At 38.2% G+C, this 21040-nt stretch overlaps 2 protein-coding genes across 3 annotated transcripts in view; one reads left to right on the top strand and one right to left on the bottom strand.

Annotated features, from left to right (window-relative positions):
• Positions 1-184: 184 nt before the first annotated feature.
• On the bottom strand, positions 185-5511 carry LOC144055272 (TBC1 domain family member 24-like). Its single transcript, XM_077571105.1, has 11 exons — positions 5314-5511; positions 4727-4899; positions 4399-4660; positions 3962-4075; positions 3078-3494; positions 2757-2996; positions 2486-2641; positions 2059-2122; positions 1855-1953; positions 1510-1774; positions 185-691 (listed from the first exon to the last, which is right to left on the bottom strand). The coding sequence occupies exons 1-11, from the start codon at positions 5424-5426 to the stop codon at positions 516-518; spliced, it is 2079 nt and encodes a 692-aa protein (XP_077427231.1). The 5' UTR covers positions 5427-5511; the 3' UTR covers positions 185-515.
• Positions 5512-7762: 2251 nt separating this feature from the next.
• Positions 7763-21040, top strand: part of stx8 (syntaxin 8) — a 53223-nt gene continuing 39945 nt past the window's right edge. For both annotated transcript variants that reach the window (XR_013294777.1, XM_077570825.1), the window contains exons 1-6: positions 7763-7866; positions 8222-8321; positions 8404-8498; positions 8864-8974; positions 14175-14308; positions 15803-15895. Coding sequence is in view for 1 of the 2 variants with exons in the window: in XM_077570825.1 (XP_077426951.1) it covers positions 7850-7866; positions 8222-8321; positions 8404-8498; positions 8864-8974; positions 14175-14308; positions 15803-15895 (550 nt within the window). In the remaining variant the exon portion in view is untranslated. The remainder of the gene's footprint in view (positions 7867-8221; positions 8322-8403; positions 8499-8863; positions 8975-14174; positions 14309-15802; positions 15896-21040) is intronic.

Here is a 21040-nt window from a genome sequence, read left to right as displayed (position 1 = left end):
ACCTGGCGCCGCCATTTTTTATGTATAATGTTACTATACAATGTATTTTAAATAAACCAAACTAAACTACTCATTTTTGAATGTGCATTAAATTTCATAATGTTTGTAGACAAACTGAAAATGAGTGAAGGTGAAATATTGCTTGCATAGTGCACTACAAAAGCGTAGTTACAACCAGTAGTCATTATGTGTGCTACAAACAACTTTATTTTTGTCCAGCAGTGAGGTTAGAGGCCATTTGGCACACACAGACACATACACACATAAACACACACTCATACATAGCCATATACAAAACTGCACGTTCCATTGTTTGTCCACATACAGCAGCTGACCAGCAGACCGTCCCACTGCAGCCTGTTGTGTGTGGGTTTGTTAAGTCCCTGGGGGCATGTGTTTTGAATCGATATTACAAAGTAAAAACCATTTTAACCTGTCTAGCTACAGTATATAAAAAACAGTAAAACAAAAGGCAATATGAATGTAAAAGGTAAGATACACTAGAACTACATTATTTACTGGGAGGAAATATTGTGAGAAAAGCAAATGGAGTTCTGGACTCCCCACACTTCCATAGACTGGATCTTGAAATGTCCTTTGCATAGTGGCGGGCTCTTGAAAGTGTCACAAGCCTCTGTGTAGCCCGTCTTGAGGTTTTGTTGAAAGCAGAGTGCGTGGCCTCCGTTCCCACCTGAAAGAAGGAGGAATGATGTTGACATTTTGTGCCTAATGAACTTCATTGTAATGAGTCTTTTACAGTTAGTGTAGGTCCCAAGTTGCTTGAACAGCGATGATTTCTCTGCTCCTGTCTTTTGAACCTTCTTTAAATCTTATGTATTGTATATGCAGTGTACACATTTTTTGGGGTGTAGATTTCATTAATTAACATGCCAACCTTCACCAGAATATTCTTGAAATCTTTCTTTTTGTGGGGGGGGGGGGGGTTCTCAGTATTGTTCATTCGGTAATTTTACCGATTCGACATGTCATCATCATTGCTCTCTCTATTTTTATTTTATTTTTATTTTTTTTTATGTGCGCGAGTATGTGCATGTGTGTGTGTATGTGTGTGTGCATGTGTGCGTGCGTGTGAGTGTGTACTCATTAGTTCACCTAAAACCTATTAAAAATCCCATACCTAAACCGAATACTTCAGAATCCAGCTGGAGTCGTAAGGTTGTCAGGAGACCCGAAGAGGGATCAAATATTCTTGAATTCTATTTGAAACTATGACTTCTTTTTTTCTTATTCACTAAGGACAACATGCAGCATTTTAGTTTTCTACTATAAAACAACAACAAACTACAACAACTAACACAACAACAAAAAATATTGAAAGCAATACATTGAATATTTGTCGATGGCCAAGTCAATGGCCTGACTTCAACCCAATAGAGCATGTTTTTTTGGCAAAGTCAAAATTAGCAAGAGCCACCAAGGCTGCAAATAACTGAACGCTTGTTTTAAATTAATTCTTGAGGTCTCTAGAACAGTATGCGATTGACCTACCGATAACAAGTCGTTCATCTCTTCCGGCTATAAACTTTGGAGCCTCGTGCTCCTTGGATCTCTTTGGCTCCTTGGCAGTAAATGGTTCCAGAGAGGGAGCTGTGAAAGGGATGGTCAAGTAGCTGGGGTCTTGGGGCGTCCCAGCTGGACACGTCAGAGTTGTGCGGGAGGCGGTCTGGAAGCTGAATTGAGGCTGCTGAGGGGAGACTTTCCTGGTCATGATGTTTACCATTGCTCGCTGATAGCGCTCCATGCTAGGACGAAGCTGAAAGAGTAATCATATTTATTGGCATTGGTGGATATTCCAATACAATTGTGACGCAAGGTATCGATGTGATGGCTCACCGTGAAAATAAAACATTCGCATGTTCCAAAAAATGTGGATTTGTCTGTGTCGTACTTGTGCCTCTCTGTCATATCCGATGAAATAAAGGCACCGAAGACCTATGAAATAGAAAACAGTTTAATCAAGTTAAATTGTGTAGCAAGTCCTCATCTTCTCTATATTGTGTACATGCCCACCAGCTATAGTTTGGTAGGTAATGTTACCTCATCATCCACTGTTTTGATGATCAACACCGCAGGTTCGTGACCCTCCAAGTGATAATAGAATCTGCATGAAATAAATTGGGTAAAGTGTAGTTACATTTTTCGGCCACAGGTGGAAGTAGTGATTCAAAATTCACAGAGCCGTATATAGAGAGCGTTTGGCCAACTCGGTTTCAGCAGGGTTGCTGGTCACATGACATACGGACGCCATCTTGTTACCCTGCTGAAACCGAGTTGGCCAAACTCTCTCTATATACGGCTCTGGAAATTCAATTTTCTGCATTCAGTAACTTTAAAGTTTGGTCAAAATTGTAGTTAATGTAAATAAATAAATGACTATCCATCCATCCATCCATCTTCTATCCTGCATGTCCGCATTATTTGAGTGAAGAGCTTGTGCTTACAGTGGCATAGAGTGTTGACTTACGAAGCAAGACTTTCTCCATGTTCTGTTGTACTGAACAGTTTAATGGGACTGAAAAGGGCAAAGCGTTCTGGTATCCAGGCCCAGACCACTCTCATCTCTGTCCCTGTCACAACACTGGAGCTAATGTTGTTGAAGTCCACCGTATCCACTGACTGTCTTTAGGATCAGAACACCATTGGTTAGACTACGAGGAACCTTTTTTTAATTATAACGGTGAGAGCAATTTTAGTTTTCTCTTACATTAAATGTAAATCTGCTCTTGTTGCCTCACCTCTTCTGGTGGATGCTGACCCCTTTTTGCATGAGCGAGACCTTGTTGGCTTTGAAGAGGAGGTTGAGTTCTCTCCTCGTGGCAATTGGAACCAGAAAGGCTCTCTCCAAAAGATTCTCAGCCGTGCAGTGGCGAGCCACATTCTGCACGAACCTTTTCATATCGGTTCGGAAATCCTCCACATCTGCAACTCTGGACGACACGGACACTTTGTAGAGGCTCAGCAAAGTCAAGGCCACTCTGAAAACAAGATATGTATGTTATTATTATTTTTTTTTAAAGGTTTTAAGGGGCTTCAATGCATATAGAATCACTGCAAACCTGTAAAGAACCTTGTAGCCCTCCAGGAGGTAAACATCCAGCACCCTAATAGCATACGTGAATGGAAGATCAGCAAAGATCCACATGATCCAGTCGGAGTAAAACTCAAAAAGGTTCTGGTGTGAGCTGGCAATTAACTTCCGGATGCCCCGGCAACACCTGTTGGCAAGGTCTCCGAAGGTCATGCACGAGGCTCGGTATGTGAGGAAGGTCTGGTCAATGTAGCGCTTATTCGGGTCGTTGTAGCAAATCAGTCTGGAAATGCTGTAGAAACATTCTGCTTCGCCCTCGCTGAAGTGCAAAATCAGGGACACCAAAGCAGGGAGGATGGGGCAAAAGTTCATGTCTGGGAAGTACTTCCCCAGACAGAGGAGAATTTTCTTCACGGAATTCAGACCTGCTTTATTGAGGCAGTACCTAGAAAAAGATCAAACTGTTTCTTGAGTTGTTTACTTTTAAAAGAGAAGTCAACTCTAAACATTTCCTGACAATAATATGTTATATGTCACCTCACTAGTCTAAACATGACATTCTGATTAATAATACAATTGTGCAATATGAGCTATGCAGCAAAATCAAGCCGTTTTTACCCGTCTCGAGGGCGGCCATTTTGCCACTTGCTGTCGACTGAAGATGACATCACAGTTGCTTGGGGCTCAGGCAACGACCAATCACAGCTCACCTGTTTTCTGAAGCTGAGCTATAATTGATTGGTACTTGAGACTTGAGCAACTCTGATGTCATTTTCACTTGACAGCAAGTAGCAAAATGGTTGCCTTCTGATATTGATAAAAACTGCTGGATTTTGCTACTTAACTCATATTCCACTAACGCAACATTAACCAAAATACTACTCTGTTCTTCCCGCAAGTCTATAATTGTACCTTGGTATTTCTCCTGCTTCCATGTACTCTGGTACTGGGTGGTTGCTTAGCTTTTGTTCTCCAAAGAGCTTCCTGCTTAGTTCATAGTACACATCTCTTTCTGGACTGACACACCTACAGCACAGGTAACAATATCCAGTATGACTTTGGGTTCTGTAATTGAAACTTGAACAATTGCATGGTACAGGAAATGACATGTAGTTGTTTATTATTTCAAAATAAAGGAGTGAATTTGAAATGTTATCTTGCCGTCTTTGCTTGATATCTGTTATGCAGTCTGCGTGCAAAAATATTTTGTCTCTAAAATATTGATTCGTATTTTCCAGAGGTGGGCACCTCTGTCTCGCCATCTAGTTTGTCTGAAGTATGTCTTGTAGTAGTGTGTATGGCACATTTGAATATCTAAGCTTTCCTGCCTTGACATTTGAAGCGCTAACCTGGAATGGATGCCGTGAATGATGTGATAGTAAGCCTTTGCCCTCAGCGTATGAGGCATAGCCCAGAATCCTTGTCTTCCCATGGCTTTCAGCTGCTGGTGCTCGCTCTCCAATATCTGCTGGTACCGTACTGAAGCTTCCGGATCGATCTTATCCCAGTCCACAAACTGACCATATTTCATGCCAGAGCTGGAGCAGATCTCCCAGTTGTCCGACTCAGAGATGGTCATCATGGACACGCACTTAAGACTGCCTCTGCTTCCTGAACACATGTCCAGCGTTTCATGAGGGTTGTGAAACTCTGCAGTGACATACAAGATGCACTTACCGTTAAGGTCTCTTGAGAGTGAGTGCTTGTTTGGTTTGGACTTAGACTTTTCATTTTTGTTAACAGGATGCTGGGGTGGAGTGGTTGACTTTTGCCTCAGTGGAATGGACACGGATAGATGTCCCAAATCATTGTCGGAGTCATGTTGTGGTGTTTCATAGCTGTAAAAAGACCTGGAAAGCACGATCACACATTAGCTAATAGCTAATTAGCAAGTCTGGTCATCCTTCTGTTTTTGGATGCCAGCTGCACAAAAGTCAGCAATATGAACCATTTCACTACCAATTGTTGAAGGATGTATTCAGCGATCATCCAATTAACTCCAGAACAGAACTCCTACCTTTTTTTTTTTCTTGGAGAGCTCAGTATTGTTCATTCGGTAATTTTACCGATTTGACATGTCATCATCATTGCTCTCTTTTTTTTTTTGTATGTGGGTGAGTATGTGTATGTGCGTGTGTGCGTGCGAGTGTGCGTGTATTCATTAGTTCACCTAAAACCTATTAAAAAAATCCCATACCGTTCACCTAAACCGAACACTTCCAGCCTGAGTCGTGAGGCCGTCAGGAGACCCGAGGAACTCCTACCTTGATCGAGGTCTTTGACAGGTCTCCTTATTCTGTGTCTGTACTCCATACGTCTTGCTGTCCTCAGGATTGTAATAAGAGTGAGACCGCTGCCTGCTTCTGCCTCCTGTCATTGTGCTCAGGTTGAACCGACGCTTCCACAGCTGAAGAGCTTCGGCGATCTCGAGATGGGAATCAGGTCTTGCCAGAAATTCAATGTGATGGGTGGGATGCATGTGCTGCACGTTCAGAGATACAAGACCTTTTATTAGCCTGTGGGTGGGGAAGCGAAGGGGTGAGGCTTGTTTGTGGTGACTTCATGCTTTCAGCGGGAAAGGTTGAGCACCTTCTTGCTTTAAATTTGGCAACATCAAGTGTCTCATTCTCAGAGGAAAGCAATCAGCATTATAGACTGCAACCACAGTGTCAAAATGATCATCACTCAAATGCAAATTATAACCTTTCAAATGCTTTTTGGAGCACCCTTGCCATTCTGTACAGTAGCTGACTCTGTGTCCTCTAAATAAAATTACTATTGTTTCAAAATGTAATACTATAACTAATTTGAAGAAATTTGCATCTATATAAAAACCATGTTTGGTGTATTTGAAATACACGTGTTTAACCTATTTAACCATGTCAAAATAAGGTCATTTGAAATGGTTGGAAGGTACTGCTCCTTCCCTGAACTTGTCCACGATGAAAATGCCAACGAGGACTATTCTGAGAAATCTTCAAAAAGTTATTATTCAACAAAACAGGTGAGTGTTTTGATCTAAACACAACCACTGTTTGGCCATGACACATTCAACCTCTACGAATGCCTATCTCACATGTGGGCTCCAACACAAACGGTGAAAAACAAATTATTTACTGTAACTAACTGTACGTTTTTTTTTTTACATTCACATGTGATTTAACTGCCAGGAAATTCTGTAAATAAAGCAAAGATCATATTAACACTTAGCTGGTTATAACTTGTAGGTGCCAGAAGCTCTTAAAATAATCTTCAGAATCTTAATAATCGTAAAACTTTAATTTGCCTTTCATTCTGGTTTGAATTCAAAAGTGCAGTTCCAACTCTTATTTTATTATTATGATTTTGTTGTCATTTGAATACAAAAACATAGGCATTGTTGCAAAGAGGTGGAAAATGTCACTTGACATCCTAGAAACATTCCGGACACTTTCCATGACAATTCATAATCAAGGAGACCCACTTTCAAGACATGGACAACAACAAGGTGGCTGGGATGAAAAAAAATGAAGAATGAACAAAGCACAAACCAGAGAACTACATTTGAAAATAATTTTAGATCATTATTTGTGTATTTACTTATTTATTTTTACTCTTTACAATGCAGGACAGGCTCTGCCAGCAAATATGAGTTGTTGTTTTTCCAGACTGTGATTTTGCCATTGCACCTCCCATTCTCGATGCCGCATCCACCCATACATGATTCACATACTGTACATAATACAATAACAAAACAGACAGAAAACTGAGGTATTAGTGCATCGATCTACTCTATTTTGATAAACATTATGGCTATCTGCAAATAGTTACAGATTGATCCAAATAATCAGAGACAGGAAGAACGGCGGCACAACATTAGTAATCCCAGAAGTGAAAACAAAAGGCATCAAGGTTACAGACTACTTATCGGAATTCTCAGAAGAAATAATAGCAATAATCATATTATTATTCTTTAAAGAAAAAAAAAACATTTAGGGGTCATAGTTTGTTTAGATTCGCCTTCTGCATTAAATAATTTGCATTATGAAAAAGAAAGTGTGAGGCGTGATCATGTCTGTGAGAAGTATATGATGATGTTATTCAGTATTTAGATTTTTGGATACTGGAATCATGGGAAATGAAATAGCATATAATTATGTAAAGCAAGGCCTGAAATTGTTTTTTCTGTTAAATAATACAAGTACAGGAATAGCAGTAGACAAGCAATAATTAAAAATGTAATTGAGAAGATCTGACAAGAATAATGAAACAAAAGAAGAAGTACATGTAGAGATTCATACGATGACATTCTCAACCCTTTAGTGGGAGAAATAAAATAAGTAGGCTCCTGTGTCGAAAGAAAGAATCCTATTCTTCAAGCAGTGGAGAGAGTAGAATATTCTAGATCAAATAAACAAGATTACTGTATGTGTGAATGAACGAATGAATGAATGAATGAGTCAATAAATCAATCAAATGCAACATATTATTGTGACATTTACAATAGCCTATGAGAAGAGCATAATAAAAAGAAGTACAGTATAATAATTCTGGAGAATATGCTATTGGAAGATTTTTGAGTAAGCAAAAGACAAACTCATTACACGTTAAATAAATTATGAATGAGGAAGCAGTTTTATTAATAAACATTCCTTTATTACATTTTTGATTTCGAGGCAACGCTTTTTTCAATTGGCTAACAAAAAGATTGTCCCTCATAGTGCACTGTCGTGTCGTCACACCTAAACAGGAAGCGTTCACTACCGGGTGTCCCTAGCTGTGTGGATATTTAAACCTTTTCCCCCCTAAAAATCCATCTAAATGTCTCAGGATACCTGGTAAATGATGTCTTCAATTGTTGTTTTATATTATGTGCAAGAATTCTGTCCGTAAAACTCAATTCCGACGTAGTTAATACTTAGCATGCGCGAGGAGCATACACTTTCCAAAACGGTATGGAATTATCGAAAAGAAAAATTGTAAATTACACAATTTACTCTTTAAACTCGGTACAGGAAAGGAAACCCAAAACTGTCAATTTACGTGTTATGCTGTTACAAAACGTTGGCCAAAATGGCCATACTGAGAAATCCATTCTTTTCGGCATTAGTAAATCATCTGCTGTCGATGTTTACCCATTTTAAACAAAGTTGAGGGCTATAACGGTCAAACTTAGACATTTTTTTCTTTTAGGTTACAGAATTACGATGCCACTTGTCGGCTGGCACAAGAAATTGCTGAAAACATCCATGAGCGCAACAGACAGCAAAGAACAGGCGGCAACCCAGCCAAGGTGATGAACGGTTTACATTGTTAAATACGGTTCTGTACTTTTGTGTTTGTCCCGTCTTATCTCATTTTTCGTTTGTCTTTAGATCAACATGACACTACGAGCATCACTTCAGAAGCTCAAACAAAGTATTGCCCAGCTTAAAGAGAGTTTGCTGAGGGCTTCTTCGACACGGCACATGTATCCTTCCTTTCCTCCTAATAGGAGTCATGAGACTGGCTGTTGAGTTTGTAGTGACATCAATTGGGCAGTAGAGGGCAGCAGATTGCTTTGAAAAGGCTGGTTTGTGAATCAAAGTGTCTGCAATCCATCCATCCAACCAAGGGCCCTTATCCAATTGAATGCCTTGATCTGTTTTGTTGTTGTTGTAATTAAAATAATATTGTATAATAAACATAAAACACATTCATATGCATAGATTTACATTATTTTTGGTGATAAATTACTTTAAGGAACAAAAAAAATCTGACGTGCTTTTTATGTGGACAAAAAAGGCACCAGAAGCCAGGAATGTTACTATCGGTACCTTAATGTAACTTTATCAGAATGCAGTCAGAAGCGGACAGGCGGCAGAATCTCATTGATGACCTGCTGACCAGGGAGAAGCAGCTCAATGGCACTTTTAAAGGCGACATCCCAGAACCAGCTTCATCCAGGTAAAGCACTTTTTGAAAATTAGTATTTAGGATTTTATAAATTTTTTAGAAGGCTTCACCTCACCCATGACCAAGTTGCAGTCCGATTCACAGTGAACGATTTAGACTTGTCCTGAATACAATATGAACCACACGATTACACACAATTTTTTTTTCTCAACTTACTGTACGGTGTCCTTGAGTGCTAAAAAAGGCGCCTTTAAATATAATGCATTATTATTTATTATTATTTAATTAGTTACATAACTTGCTGGGGTTGGGCCAAAACATCATACACATGGACAAAATTGTTGGTGCTCCTCTGTTAATGAAAGAAAATCCTACAGTGGTTGCAGAATTAACTTGAATCTGTCAAAATTCATTAAAACATGAAAATCAATCAATGGAAATCAAACATTGCTTTTGATTTGTGGTCAAACAGAATTATTTAAAAATACAAATTCATGAAACAGGCCACGCCCACATGTGTGTATTATTCCAAGTATCATACATTTTATTACACATGCAATCTGTGTCCGTCACCGTCAGTCACAGAGTCAAAACAAACATCAGTTCATGAAACTTCCGGGGGCCAACCTGTAGTAAGACAACATTTTGTGCTTTAAAAAGAAATTTGGGGTTGGGCATCCAATTAAAAATAATGAATCCTCATTCTCTTGCTCATGTCCTTGACCAGATGGGTCAAAGGCTGTGAGCTGGGCTTTAATGATGTTGTCACCGGTCACTAACTTTCTGCAAGTCTGTGCACTTAGTGTGAACTCGGGTTTGACCCGTGTCCCTGTTCCCCTTGCTGTGCTATCACTTGGAAGATAATCTGTCTGCCCTCCCATTAATTTATTTTTGTCAATAGATTTTCTGGCTTTTCACCATCGGTCACTTATTCTGCATCTAGTGATCGACGCGCTGAATATGCAAACGCGGAGAATTTTCTTATGATGGATTTTTCATGCTCATTTCCAATTTCCATTGATAACTTTGATGACGCATGGTGATGCGCTGTCCAGTTGATATTTGTTTACAGGAAGAGGAAATGATATGTAGGTCGCTTCCTCATGTCCATTGTGCGCTTGCAAGTTGTTATTTTGCATCGCAAGTTCCTTTGATTCAAATATCAAAATTATTTTTGACAGTGCCGTTTATAATGGTGTTAGCGATCACTTAATGCTATGCTAATCACACAATGTTGGTTTCCTTCGGTTAGAGTCACTCTTCATGCAGTTCAGCCAAAATGCATTCTAGGATGCTTGTCCACTTCTATTTTGTACAAATATAGAATGCTTTTATAGAAATTGATGGAAAATGAATGAATCTGACCACGTTCATTCATTTTCATTCATTGTTCATGTATTTCAGGCAGCAATCAAAATCAACAATTTATCAATTTCTCCAGACAATACTCAACTAAACATAGCCTGAAAAGGAGCGGGAGAAAGAAAAACGTATTAAGTCCCACCCCCAATCTCATTAACTCTTTGACTGCCAAAAACGTTAAATAACGTTTAGTAAAATCCTATGGAGGAGTGCCAAAGACGTTAAAAGACGTTTGTTTCAAAACAAAGGTGAAACTAACCATTTTCTATTGTTGATTACTCAAAAACAGAATAAGGTAGAAACAAACTTTTTTTTTTCTGGTGAAAGATGAGAGTCCAATGTTTCGTTAGTAGTATGTGTGTTTCCATAGTCCAAACACATCATTTTCTGTGGACCTAGAAAGATCAGTCAAAATGCTTAAATCGGCTGGCACCCACGGCATCCCGTCTGAAAACGTCTGGCAGTCAAAGAGTTAATATCAAATTTTGAAAACATATGTAGCTACTTCCCTGCAAGCTTGCAGTAATCAACAGCGGTTTCTATGAACACTGAAAAACAGGCGAGTCTACAAACAGAACTAAAACAATGTGTTAATTAACCAACTAAACATGTTGTGTATTTACAAAAAGGAAAAATTAAGGATTGCCCTCTAGGTGTGAAGTGGTTTCATGCTTGCCATAGCACAAATTGCCCACTCAAGACAATATTATCCAAGTAGTAATAAACCTGAAGTTGAACTTGAAATCTCTCAAGGTTTAATTTTAGCATTGAGCTACTTAGCAGCGCTTGGCGGCAGCGCTGACTTTTATCTTCATAAAGACCACACGCCCAATTACGTAAAAGGTTTTGAGGAGGAAAAAAAAAAAAATAGAAATCAAATGACACTTGCTAATAAATTTCCTCTTGTCATGCAGTTATGCGCTTTTCAGTTTGCTCGGTGAGATTGAATTTTTTAACGTGATACGTGGTGGGGGAATTTGAATTTGTGGCTCGAACCCATTCCCTCTGTGTGGTCTCTGAGGACAGAACATGTGGGGGGTAAGAGGATCGCCACGCTTGGCTAATCTAAGACACTTTTTTCCCTCTGAGAATTTGGTGTTTTAAGCAATGGTGGGAGTTTGCTGAGGTGTCTTTAATCTACCTCAGAGACAATACAATCAGGGCATCTCCATTTCAGACTGAGAAAAAGAAGGATGTGGCGCCTACATTTGAAGGCTGGCTTCACCCTGTGGCCCCTACCAGCCACCTTTCCTCAATTATTCACTAACCTTTCCTTTGTGTTTGATTGCACTGGAAATAATCATAATTAGTTAAGTCTCTGCTGTCCAAGTCGCTCAGTCAGGTGGTGGGTGCTCAGACCTTAGTGGCGGCAGTCTCTTCCTCCGAAAGATGCGCCTGACTGGCTTTCGAGCTCCCCACTGACCGGCTAATTGGATCTTCACACACTGGGCACTTGCAGGGATGGAGCGGCGGGCCTGCACACGGTCTCATAGTAATCAAACATGTCAGAGAGATTAGACCCAATACTTCACCGGCTCTGGGTTACCAACCACATCAGAAGCAGCTTGAAATAATCATCGCATTACGAAACGTGATAAACGTCATGTGTGGCCCGCAACCAATTTCTAAAGTAAAAATTGTAAAACCATCAGTTTTCTAATAATACGTCCTCGTCGGTTGATTGGCTTGCATGTGGCTTCACGGGCTACAACCAGCTGGCGGCTTGATCTGAGCAGACTGGGTTGAAGTCAGCCTCACACGGTGACCTGCCGCCACAAGACTTCCAGCGACAGCTTTAAGCAATCAGTGGAGGAATAGCTTGAAAACCACATTGCGGTACGGCGCGCTGCTCTCTGGGATGCCGCTTTGTTGCCGAGCATTCCACAGTCCCGTGACAGATTAACAAGCAACAAACCAACCTGCTATTATTATTATTATTTTTTCCCATCCAAATGAGTAAATAGATGCGTTCATCTTTTCTGTGATCTAAAGCATTTTATTGAGAAAGTAAACGTGACTGACGGGATTGTAAAGATAATCAAAACTTTTATTAGTTGATTTTCCTCTCACAATCAGTTGTTTATGTGGCATACGATACTAGGGCTGGGTTAAAAAAAAAAATCGAATAATCGATATTGAATCGATTTTCCTTTTTGAGCCTGATATCGATTCATAAAACCATGAATTGAGTGTTAAAACTGTCAAACGATTACATTTTTTAATCAGATTAATCACATTTTAGAATTTTGATAAATCGTCATTAATCACTTCATTAAAAAATATTTTTTTAATTAAATTTTTTGCCCTCCACATTTCACGAGCACCTGCTATGTGTTCATTCTTTCGACATTTAATGTTATGAGAGCGTCGTCAACATTTTTTGATCCACTGCACACGCTCATCCTCCTCTTTTTCTAATCAGTTAATTACTTGCATAATTTAAAATGGGGAAAAAAATGACTCCCATATTTTGGCATGAACAAATATTCTGACTGTCATACACAAACATATATTAAATGCTTTACTTTAATGCATGTAGTTATGTTTATTGCTTAAACACAACCTGTGCTACCTTTAACGTAACCATCCGCTGTCAGCTAAAGGATAATCTGCACTCAAATTAATAGTGCGATTAATCTGCGTTAACATATGATGCAATCATTTTTGGTGATCAATTAATTAGTTATTTTGACCGATTCCAGTCGTTTGAATTTTAAACTGTTCATCTCATTTACATTTTTTTAAATACATTTTCAGGGACAGTGAGATACTTTTAGTTGATGTTGATTATGGTTAACTTCCACATTTCTTGACCGATTCCAGTCGTTTAAATTTTAAACTGTTCAGCTCATTTACAAGAGGCAGCAGTCCCATTCAAAATTTCCGCGGGAATTTTTCTAGTTAATTATTTATTGCTTTAACTTTGACAGCATTTTCCCCATAAATTCATAAGAAATTTGAATTTTAAAGGCCATATTTTGTGTCTTACTGTTTTCTTGACATGTATTGTTCACATGAATTTAGAAGTAATTGCTTACATTTATGAAAGACCTGATTTATTGCACTTTATGACCATTCAGAATCTTCATTTACAATTATTGAATTGCAATTATGGAAATATTTTCATCTCATCCTTGTTTGTCTAGCACAATTTTTTTTAACACATTTAAGAATAAAATTTAATCTGGAATGTATTTGTGTCGTTTTGAATCATGCCCTCGATCTTTAAGAAGAATTAATGTTCCATAATTAATCAATGTCAATTGAATTGAAGCAGATCAAATCAAATCGGGAGAAGTGGATTCAAACTGAACTCTTGTGAATCGAAATAGAATCATGTGAGGAAATTAGAATCGATAACCAGCCCTATGCAATGCTACCAAATATTCCTAAAATGTTGACCATTAACCGGCTATAAAAATTGTCAGTGTGTTAAATAGAGAGATAAAAAAAAATAAAAAATCCAACTCACAAGAACTATGCGACAGGTGAGTCACACCAATAGTAAATCACTCCCACAAAACACTATTCAATTGTGTTTGCCTCTTGTACCTAATTATTTTCAACTCAGTGGTGAATATGAGCAGATTTCCTGAAGGCGCCATTTTACGAACTATGTCACTTTGTCTTTAAACTCCACTGTAAACTTTCAGCTTTACAGATGCCACCATGTTGACTCTGCAGGCATTGTAGTTATGAGGTCAAACACAACACATGGAGGTATCAGATGTCATAGTACCAGTCATTACATCACTATATTTTCTTTCCTGAGTAAAAAAAGGGAGCAGTTTATCTCTTAATACAGCACAAGCACAAATTGAGAAAAGAAAAGTAAGCAACCAAACACAAATATGAGAATCATCGTATCGTTGTTATGACTGTCTTAAAGGTCCACCTTAATGGCAGGAGGAGTGGGAGCGAGCGATGGCGTCGCGGCCAACCCGTGGCTCATTAATGAATCCGAAGAAACCAGCGGGTTGACTTTTGGAGAGATTAAACAGCAGCAGCAACGAATCATAGAAGGTAAACTCAACAATTTCAATCTACACTTGTAGCCCTTACTATCGCAAAAAAAACAATTCTTGTTAACTGGAAAAATAAACAAACTCTGAATATCGACCAATGGTCTAACCTCCTCATAAATCACATTTTAATGGAAAAAATATCTGCCTCAAATAAAAACTAAATATCAAAATTTATAGAAACATGGTCTACGTATATAGAATTTTTTTAACCTAATTCTGGTTACTTAATTTTGTCTGTTAGCGAGAGCCACCACATCGTGATAACTTACATTGATGTTTCTGCATTTGGCAATTTATTATTATATTATATTATTAGTATGGGATTTTTTTTTATGGGTTTTAGGTGAACTGATGAATACACACACGCTCGCACACACGCACGCACGCACGCACGCACGCACACACACACGCACATACACATACACACCCACATACAAAAAAAAAAATATATATATATATATATGTATAAAAAAAAAATATATATTTTTATTTATTATTTATTTTTTTTTTTTAAATAAAAAAAAGAAAGGAGAGCAATGATGATGTCAAATCGAATGAACAATACTGAGCTTTCCTGAAAAAAAAGAAGAAAAAAAGAAAGAAAAGAAGGTAAACTCAGAATACAAAATTAATTTTCCTACAATGATGTCATCTGGCAATCAATTTTCAGCTTTTCTTGAATAAGATTAAAACACTTTTGTTTGAATTTGTAGCACTCACGCAGATACAGGCTTTAGCCGATCATACCCATATGGAACCACTCTTGTCACTGTAACACAAATACAGTACGAGGGTATTTCCAGTAAGAGACGGTAAAACACACAGTTAAGTTAGCGCGAAGAGGCAAATTAATAGATGAAAGTATATGACACAACGAAAAAGATTTAGTGCGCATTAGCCATCTGTAAGTGTGTGCGCCAACACATGAAAGGTGGCCATTACTACCCACATCAAGAAGATATGCTCTCAGCCTGTTTTCTTCCTTTCCCCAAATGGCTTGGACATGACTTGAACACCCACACGTCAGCTCACCAGAATCCTCCGTGTGACACTTCATTGCAATGTCTCCATTATGGGACTCTGGTTAGTTTCAATTTGGGACCACGGATTCATTTTTACGACAGTGAAACCCAAGCTCTTAGAGGTTTCCAGTCCCGTGAGGGGGTTTATGGTGGAGCTGGGTAATGGTTAGCGCCTCAAACCGTGCTCATAAAAAAAAAAAAAAAAAAAAAACAATCCTGTGATTGTGCGTTAAACTTGGTGATCAGCGAGGGCCAAGTCGTTTCTATTCTTCTCAGGTCGTTTTTGTTTTCCACCCCATCTCGGCCTGCTGCAGTGGAAATAGTTTCAGTGAGGCTGCTAAATGACTCACACGTGGCTCAAGGGTCGATCTGTACCACACTTCTCGTCCCCCTAAGAAGGCAATTTCATCATGTATCCCACCTGCTCCTCCCCCCCAAGTTGAAATCCTATTTCTTCTTTGTCGTTTCAGTCCAGGATGCAGGTCTAGACGCGCTCGCAGAAGTCATTAGCCGGCAGAAGATAATGGGCCAGGAGATCGGCAATGAGCTGGATGAACAGAACGGTAACGTGGAATCATTATCGTCTTCAAATGTGACACACACGTGTGGTCTAAAATAGAGCCGAGCCGGGCGATCCTGTGTTTGCATACAAACATTTCACTGCTCCTTTTTGAATTCTATGAATGGCTCCTATTACAAATGCCGTTCGGTTTAGGCTGTTCATTAAGACGACCACTGAGCAATTAGTTTCTTAAAACCCTGGAGAACCCACGGGGTCAAATTTGGCCCCTATAAATTCTGCTACTCAAATAACAAAGACCTTCTTTTTTCTTTTTTTACAAATTTAACTTCAAAAGTCCAGAGTGCCACTTCTGACCCCTGCATGGGGCCATCTAGTGGATGAATATTGCACTTACATGAGCCAGAGTGGTGGTGACAAGATGGCTGGCAACCTGCTGTTTTGTTGAGCTGGAAATCAATCCAAACAAAACCATCTTCTCAGCAAACCATCAGATGGTAAAATTGTGTTTTTTTTTGTTAATCTATTTCCTATCATGTTGCAGAATGCCTAGGAGTATGTTTTATATATATATATATTTTGATAAATTAGCAACTCTGAGCTAGTTCAAAATAAAAGGCTTAAAATTGAAAAAAACATATATTTTGGTGTTCAGTGAACTTATAGCAGTCATTTAATGTATAATTCATAATTTTCCAAAGAAGAAAAGGGTTCTTGGGTTCTCCAGGGTTAATTCATAGTGTGTGCAGACACAGATGGGCCATAATGATTGATTAATTGACCGTTAATAATTTGGTCAATTGTGCGGAATTGATTTTTTTGATTAATGACACAATTGAGGCAAAACAGGGTGCAGCACTTTTGGCTGCTGCGGCGCTGTTGATTTACTAAACAACAACATATCGTTAGCTTCGTAAACTAAATACACGGTACACAGACCTCTGCTATGATACAAGGATGATTATTCTGCTCAATACGATATTTGTAATGGAAGCGGGAGTTCACAGCATTCGGAGGCGCTGGCATTTGACATCATTCTTGCCAAGACCTGACGTTGCATAGGGAAATTTGAAGCCATACCAACAATCAAACTCTTCTTTTTTTTTTTTAATTAGCTATAATGTGCGCAATTGATTAGCTTTGCTCATGTACCCACAGTTGTCTGATTACAAGCACTCGTCATCTCTCACTGATTGGCTTCTAAGTGAAGAAAGAGAAGGCAAACTCTCTGCTAATATCTTGTCCAAGCACTCAAACAGAGGCTGAATAACCGAATGACTTCAGCAGGAAAACGATCAACCTTCCCCTCTGCTGGGAAAGAATGGCAGCTGTTTGGCGCATTTTGTCCGACGGTGACGGGAGGCAGAGAGAGAGAGAAACGAGCGATGATTGTTTTAGCCTGCTCTCCTTTTGCCTTTTTGTTGCCTTCAAAAACTCCCATCTGGCGTGTTTTTACTTCTCATTTTTTCAGCTTGATGTCAGTGTTTCCAATTATACGAACGTAAATGGTGGGAGAGCTGACTTACACCAATTTTGCCGCAAAAATGCGCGAAAGCTAATTATTTTGGCCGCGGAAACAATGGCTTGTCACCCGGCTATGTGTAATGGAGGCCACATTGCCCTTGAATATAAATTTGATGGCGTGAATGTTATTATTTCTTTAATGGCCAAAAAGATGTGCCACCTGCAAGGACTTGAATAAAAAGTCCAAACACTGAACTTTTGAAAACGCTTCCTGTTTCTCAACCAAAAAGATGGTGAAATGATGAGAGAAATATGAACATCCAAAAGGTTGTTGTGGAAAATGGCTCGAGCATCAGGTCAGTTTTTTTGGGTAAACTCAGGTTGTTCAAGCCAATGATTCACAATTTTGATTTGGGTTATTATGTCATATTTTTGGAGAATGTTGCGGCAAAACTCACATTTTTCAGCTCATTGTTGCAGAGGTTTTGGGTGAATCAAATGGATTGTTTTCCTTTTCCTTAGTGGTGCATTAATTGCCAGTGACGCTCCTTGATCGTTTGTTATTACAAATCTCTGTTTATATTCAGCAAACTGTTAGACAGTGTTGTGTCTAACTTTTCCCTCAGCTCCATGAACGTCAAGATATTTTGAGACAGGCGCTTCACTTTATGAGCAGCTTGGAACATCACTGTGAAAAATTCAAAGTGAACACAATAACATTGGAAAGATTAGTCATGGATGCTACGCTAGCAAATTCTTACTTTGGCCTTCCTTGGGTTCATATTTCCAAAGTCTTAAGACCATCTACTGTTTCCTGAGAACTCACCAAGATTATTTGAGAATGCATTATTTACAAGATTGCATTATTTACAACGTTGTCTTTTTAGTGTATTCTTTTAATGTGGATTAGACTCATCAGTTAGGTCTTTTTCTACTAGGGGCCGCACAGAAAAAAAGAAAAAAAAAGAAAGAAAAATCGGAAGAAAAAAAATCAAAGAAAAAAAAAAGAAAAATCGAGGAAAAAAAAAATCGAAGGATGGCGCAATGGTCACTAATCGTTCAGGATTTTTCAACATTATTTCGGGTTGTCGACCGCCCTTATCCCACTTAGAATATACCGGCCCCTGCACTGAACAGCAGCCGAATCCCATCTCCACATTCAGAACCAAAACAAGAGCAATCTGTAAGGAGCCGATCAATGTGATGTGAAATCAGACCTTGACAGTGCAATTTCAGAGGAGAAAATTGTGGAGTAAAGCATTTTTGCTTTGAAAAATGAATTAAATGTATTCAACACAGTGGTATGGTGAGAAAGTTTGTCCTCATTTAACAAGATCTGCCGTATGCTAAACACATTTATTAGTCAGTGTAGCTGTTGCACCATTTTTTCAACATGACATTTTTCATGCTGCCTACCTCTACTTTCGTTTGTTTTTAAACTTGCATTGCTGTCGGATGTCATTATTAGTATACAGGATGCTGAAAAATGGACGGCAGGCCGCAAATGGCTTCCAAGCCATAGTTTGGACCCCAAAACTATATCTATATGGAATTGTCATTATCTTGCTAATTGATTTTGACACTTTTGTGGCAGCCGCACTTCAACTTCTAATAAATGTCAAAACGGACTTTGTCAAAATCCAGTTTAATTCGATCAAAGAGGCAAATAAAAAACGTAACAGGAGAAAAGACTCCCAAGAGAGTTGGCACATCCAACTTTCTTCTCTGCTTTTGTTCTTCCGTGATCACTGTACTGTGAATGCAGTGTTTTTCTATAAATAGATTAAGCTCTTTGTAGTTTTCTGCTGGAGTCGAGCCCATGACCTAAGTGCAGTGAAGGTTGCAGTCATTTCCTTTTGGAGAAATATTTCCGGCTCAGGTCAATAAGGAAGGTGACCCTTATTGAGAGGTTGAGAGATGAACCCAGAGCCCCCCGACTATTGCCTAGACTCCCAAAATAAAGTTTGGGTTAGTTTAATTTCACTTTCTGCTTATTATTTAATTCATAATAACTTCCAGTTTGATTTCCATGCATAACAAAAAAAATAAAATAATCACTTCTTTCAATATAATCACAATCAACCGGAGTTTTGTCTGTGAAACGCCGGGCTCTCGTCTGAATAACTCCCTCATGTTTGGTTATTCATTTTTGTAAAATTCTGGTGCCATATGCATGAACCCTTTCATTTCCACAGTAAATGTTGGTACCATCTGAGCTGAATTACATCAGCAGAGAAAGCTCAACAGTTATATTTCAATTTATATGACATATTTTGATGAGAGCAATCTCCCGGATGATGACATCAATTATTCTTTCAGCATGAGTTGACTTCCATCAGCATTTTCACACAAACCAAATGTGGCTTTGAGGAATTTGCCTTGCATAAGTCATTCACATAAATTAATCATGCAGTCTACAATATGTAATATCACTCCAATATGTGATGGTTTTCACATTAAATGTTCTTTTTTAAATTCCATGTATGGACAACAACTTCCAAATGCTTAACAGTCACATTAATCACTTAGACAGAGCAACAACCCTTTTTTATTTATTATTTATTTTTTTACTTTTTTGTGATATAGATGTTTTCGAAAACATGCGTTTTCAGTGTTTGGACTAGCGTGACAGTTATTTTTTTTAAATAGTTTTTAAAAGTTTCCGTCATTTTATGAGTTGCCATAACACCAAAGATAGATAACAATTAGACATTTTCTAATTAGTCAAGAAAAAAAACACATACCGTCGTCCTAAATTTTGACCTAAATACTACCAAATAAATGGACAAAGTGCAATTTCAGCAGAAATTGCGTGGGAATGCTGAAAAGCTGAATGCTATTAGCTGAATGCTAAGATTTGAATGCATGTGCTTATGAAGTAAATTGAAAGATAAATTGTGTAAAAAAAAAAAATAAAAAAATTAAATTTTATTTAAATGACAAATGAATAAAAAGAAAACTTGAACTGCAACCTGTCTAAAGTGGGATTTAATCACTTCAGAGAAATTATAATCCGTTTCCCGATTTGATAGTCAATTAGTATCGAACCATCGAATGTAATAAGATGTGGTCCATGTGGAGTTTGAACCCAGGTTCTCCGTGGTGGGAGGCAATTGCTCTAAGCGCTAAGCTAACTTGACTTGTTCAAATTCATGGCTAATGGCGTATTTATATTTGAAAAGTGTCATCTAATGCTGAAAGATAACATGCCTTCAATCATTTCAGTGAAATAATAATCCATTTCCTGATATGATAGTCAGTTGGTATACTTTTTTTTTTTTTTCTGGAGAGCTCAGTATTGTTCATTCGATTTGACGTCATCATTGCTCTCCTCTTTTTTTTAAAAAATTTATATATATATGTATATATATATATATATATATATATATATATATATATATATATATATATATATATATATATATATATTTTTTTTTTTGTATGTGTATGTGCGCGTGCGTGCGAGTGTGTGTGTATTCATTAGTTCACCTAAAACCCATTAAAAAAAATCCCATACTAATAATATAATATAATAATAAATTGCCAAATGCAGAAACATCAATGTAAGTTATCACGATGTGGTGTCTCTCGCTAACAGGCAGAATTAAGTAACCAGAATTAGGTTAAAAAAATCTATATATGTAGACCATGTTTCTATAAATTTTGATATTTGGTTTTTATTTGAGGCGGATATTTTTTCCATTAAAATGTGATTTATGAGTCA

Source organism: Vanacampus margaritifer, chromosome 7 (assembly GCF_051991255.1).
Source record: "Vanacampus margaritifer isolate UIUO_Vmar chromosome 7, RoL_Vmar_1.0, whole genome shotgun sequence".
Classification (NCBI taxonomy): Eukaryota; Metazoa; Chordata; class Actinopteri; order Syngnathiformes; family Syngnathidae; genus Vanacampus; species Vanacampus margaritifer.
The sequence above is the reverse complement of the archived record's forward strand: the minus strand, read 5'-3'. Positions and strand labels throughout refer to the sequence as shown.

What these genes read in the sequence shown, in the direction of transcription:
- LOC144055272 (XM_077571105.1), bottom strand. Translation starts at nt 5,426, where the DNA reads ATGACAGGAGGCAGAAGCAGGCAGCGGTCTCACTCTTATTACAATCCT. An exon ending in GGCTACAAGGTTCTTTACAG is followed by an intron (nt 2,997 to 3,077) that starts GTTTGCAGTGAT and finishes TCTTGTTTTCAG; the next exon opens with AGTGGCCTTGACTTTGCTGA. An exon ending in CATGGAGAAAGTCTTGCTTC is followed by an intron (nt 2,123 to 2,485) that starts GTAAGTCAACAC and finishes TATTTCATGCAG; the next exon opens with ATTCTATTATCACTTGGAGG.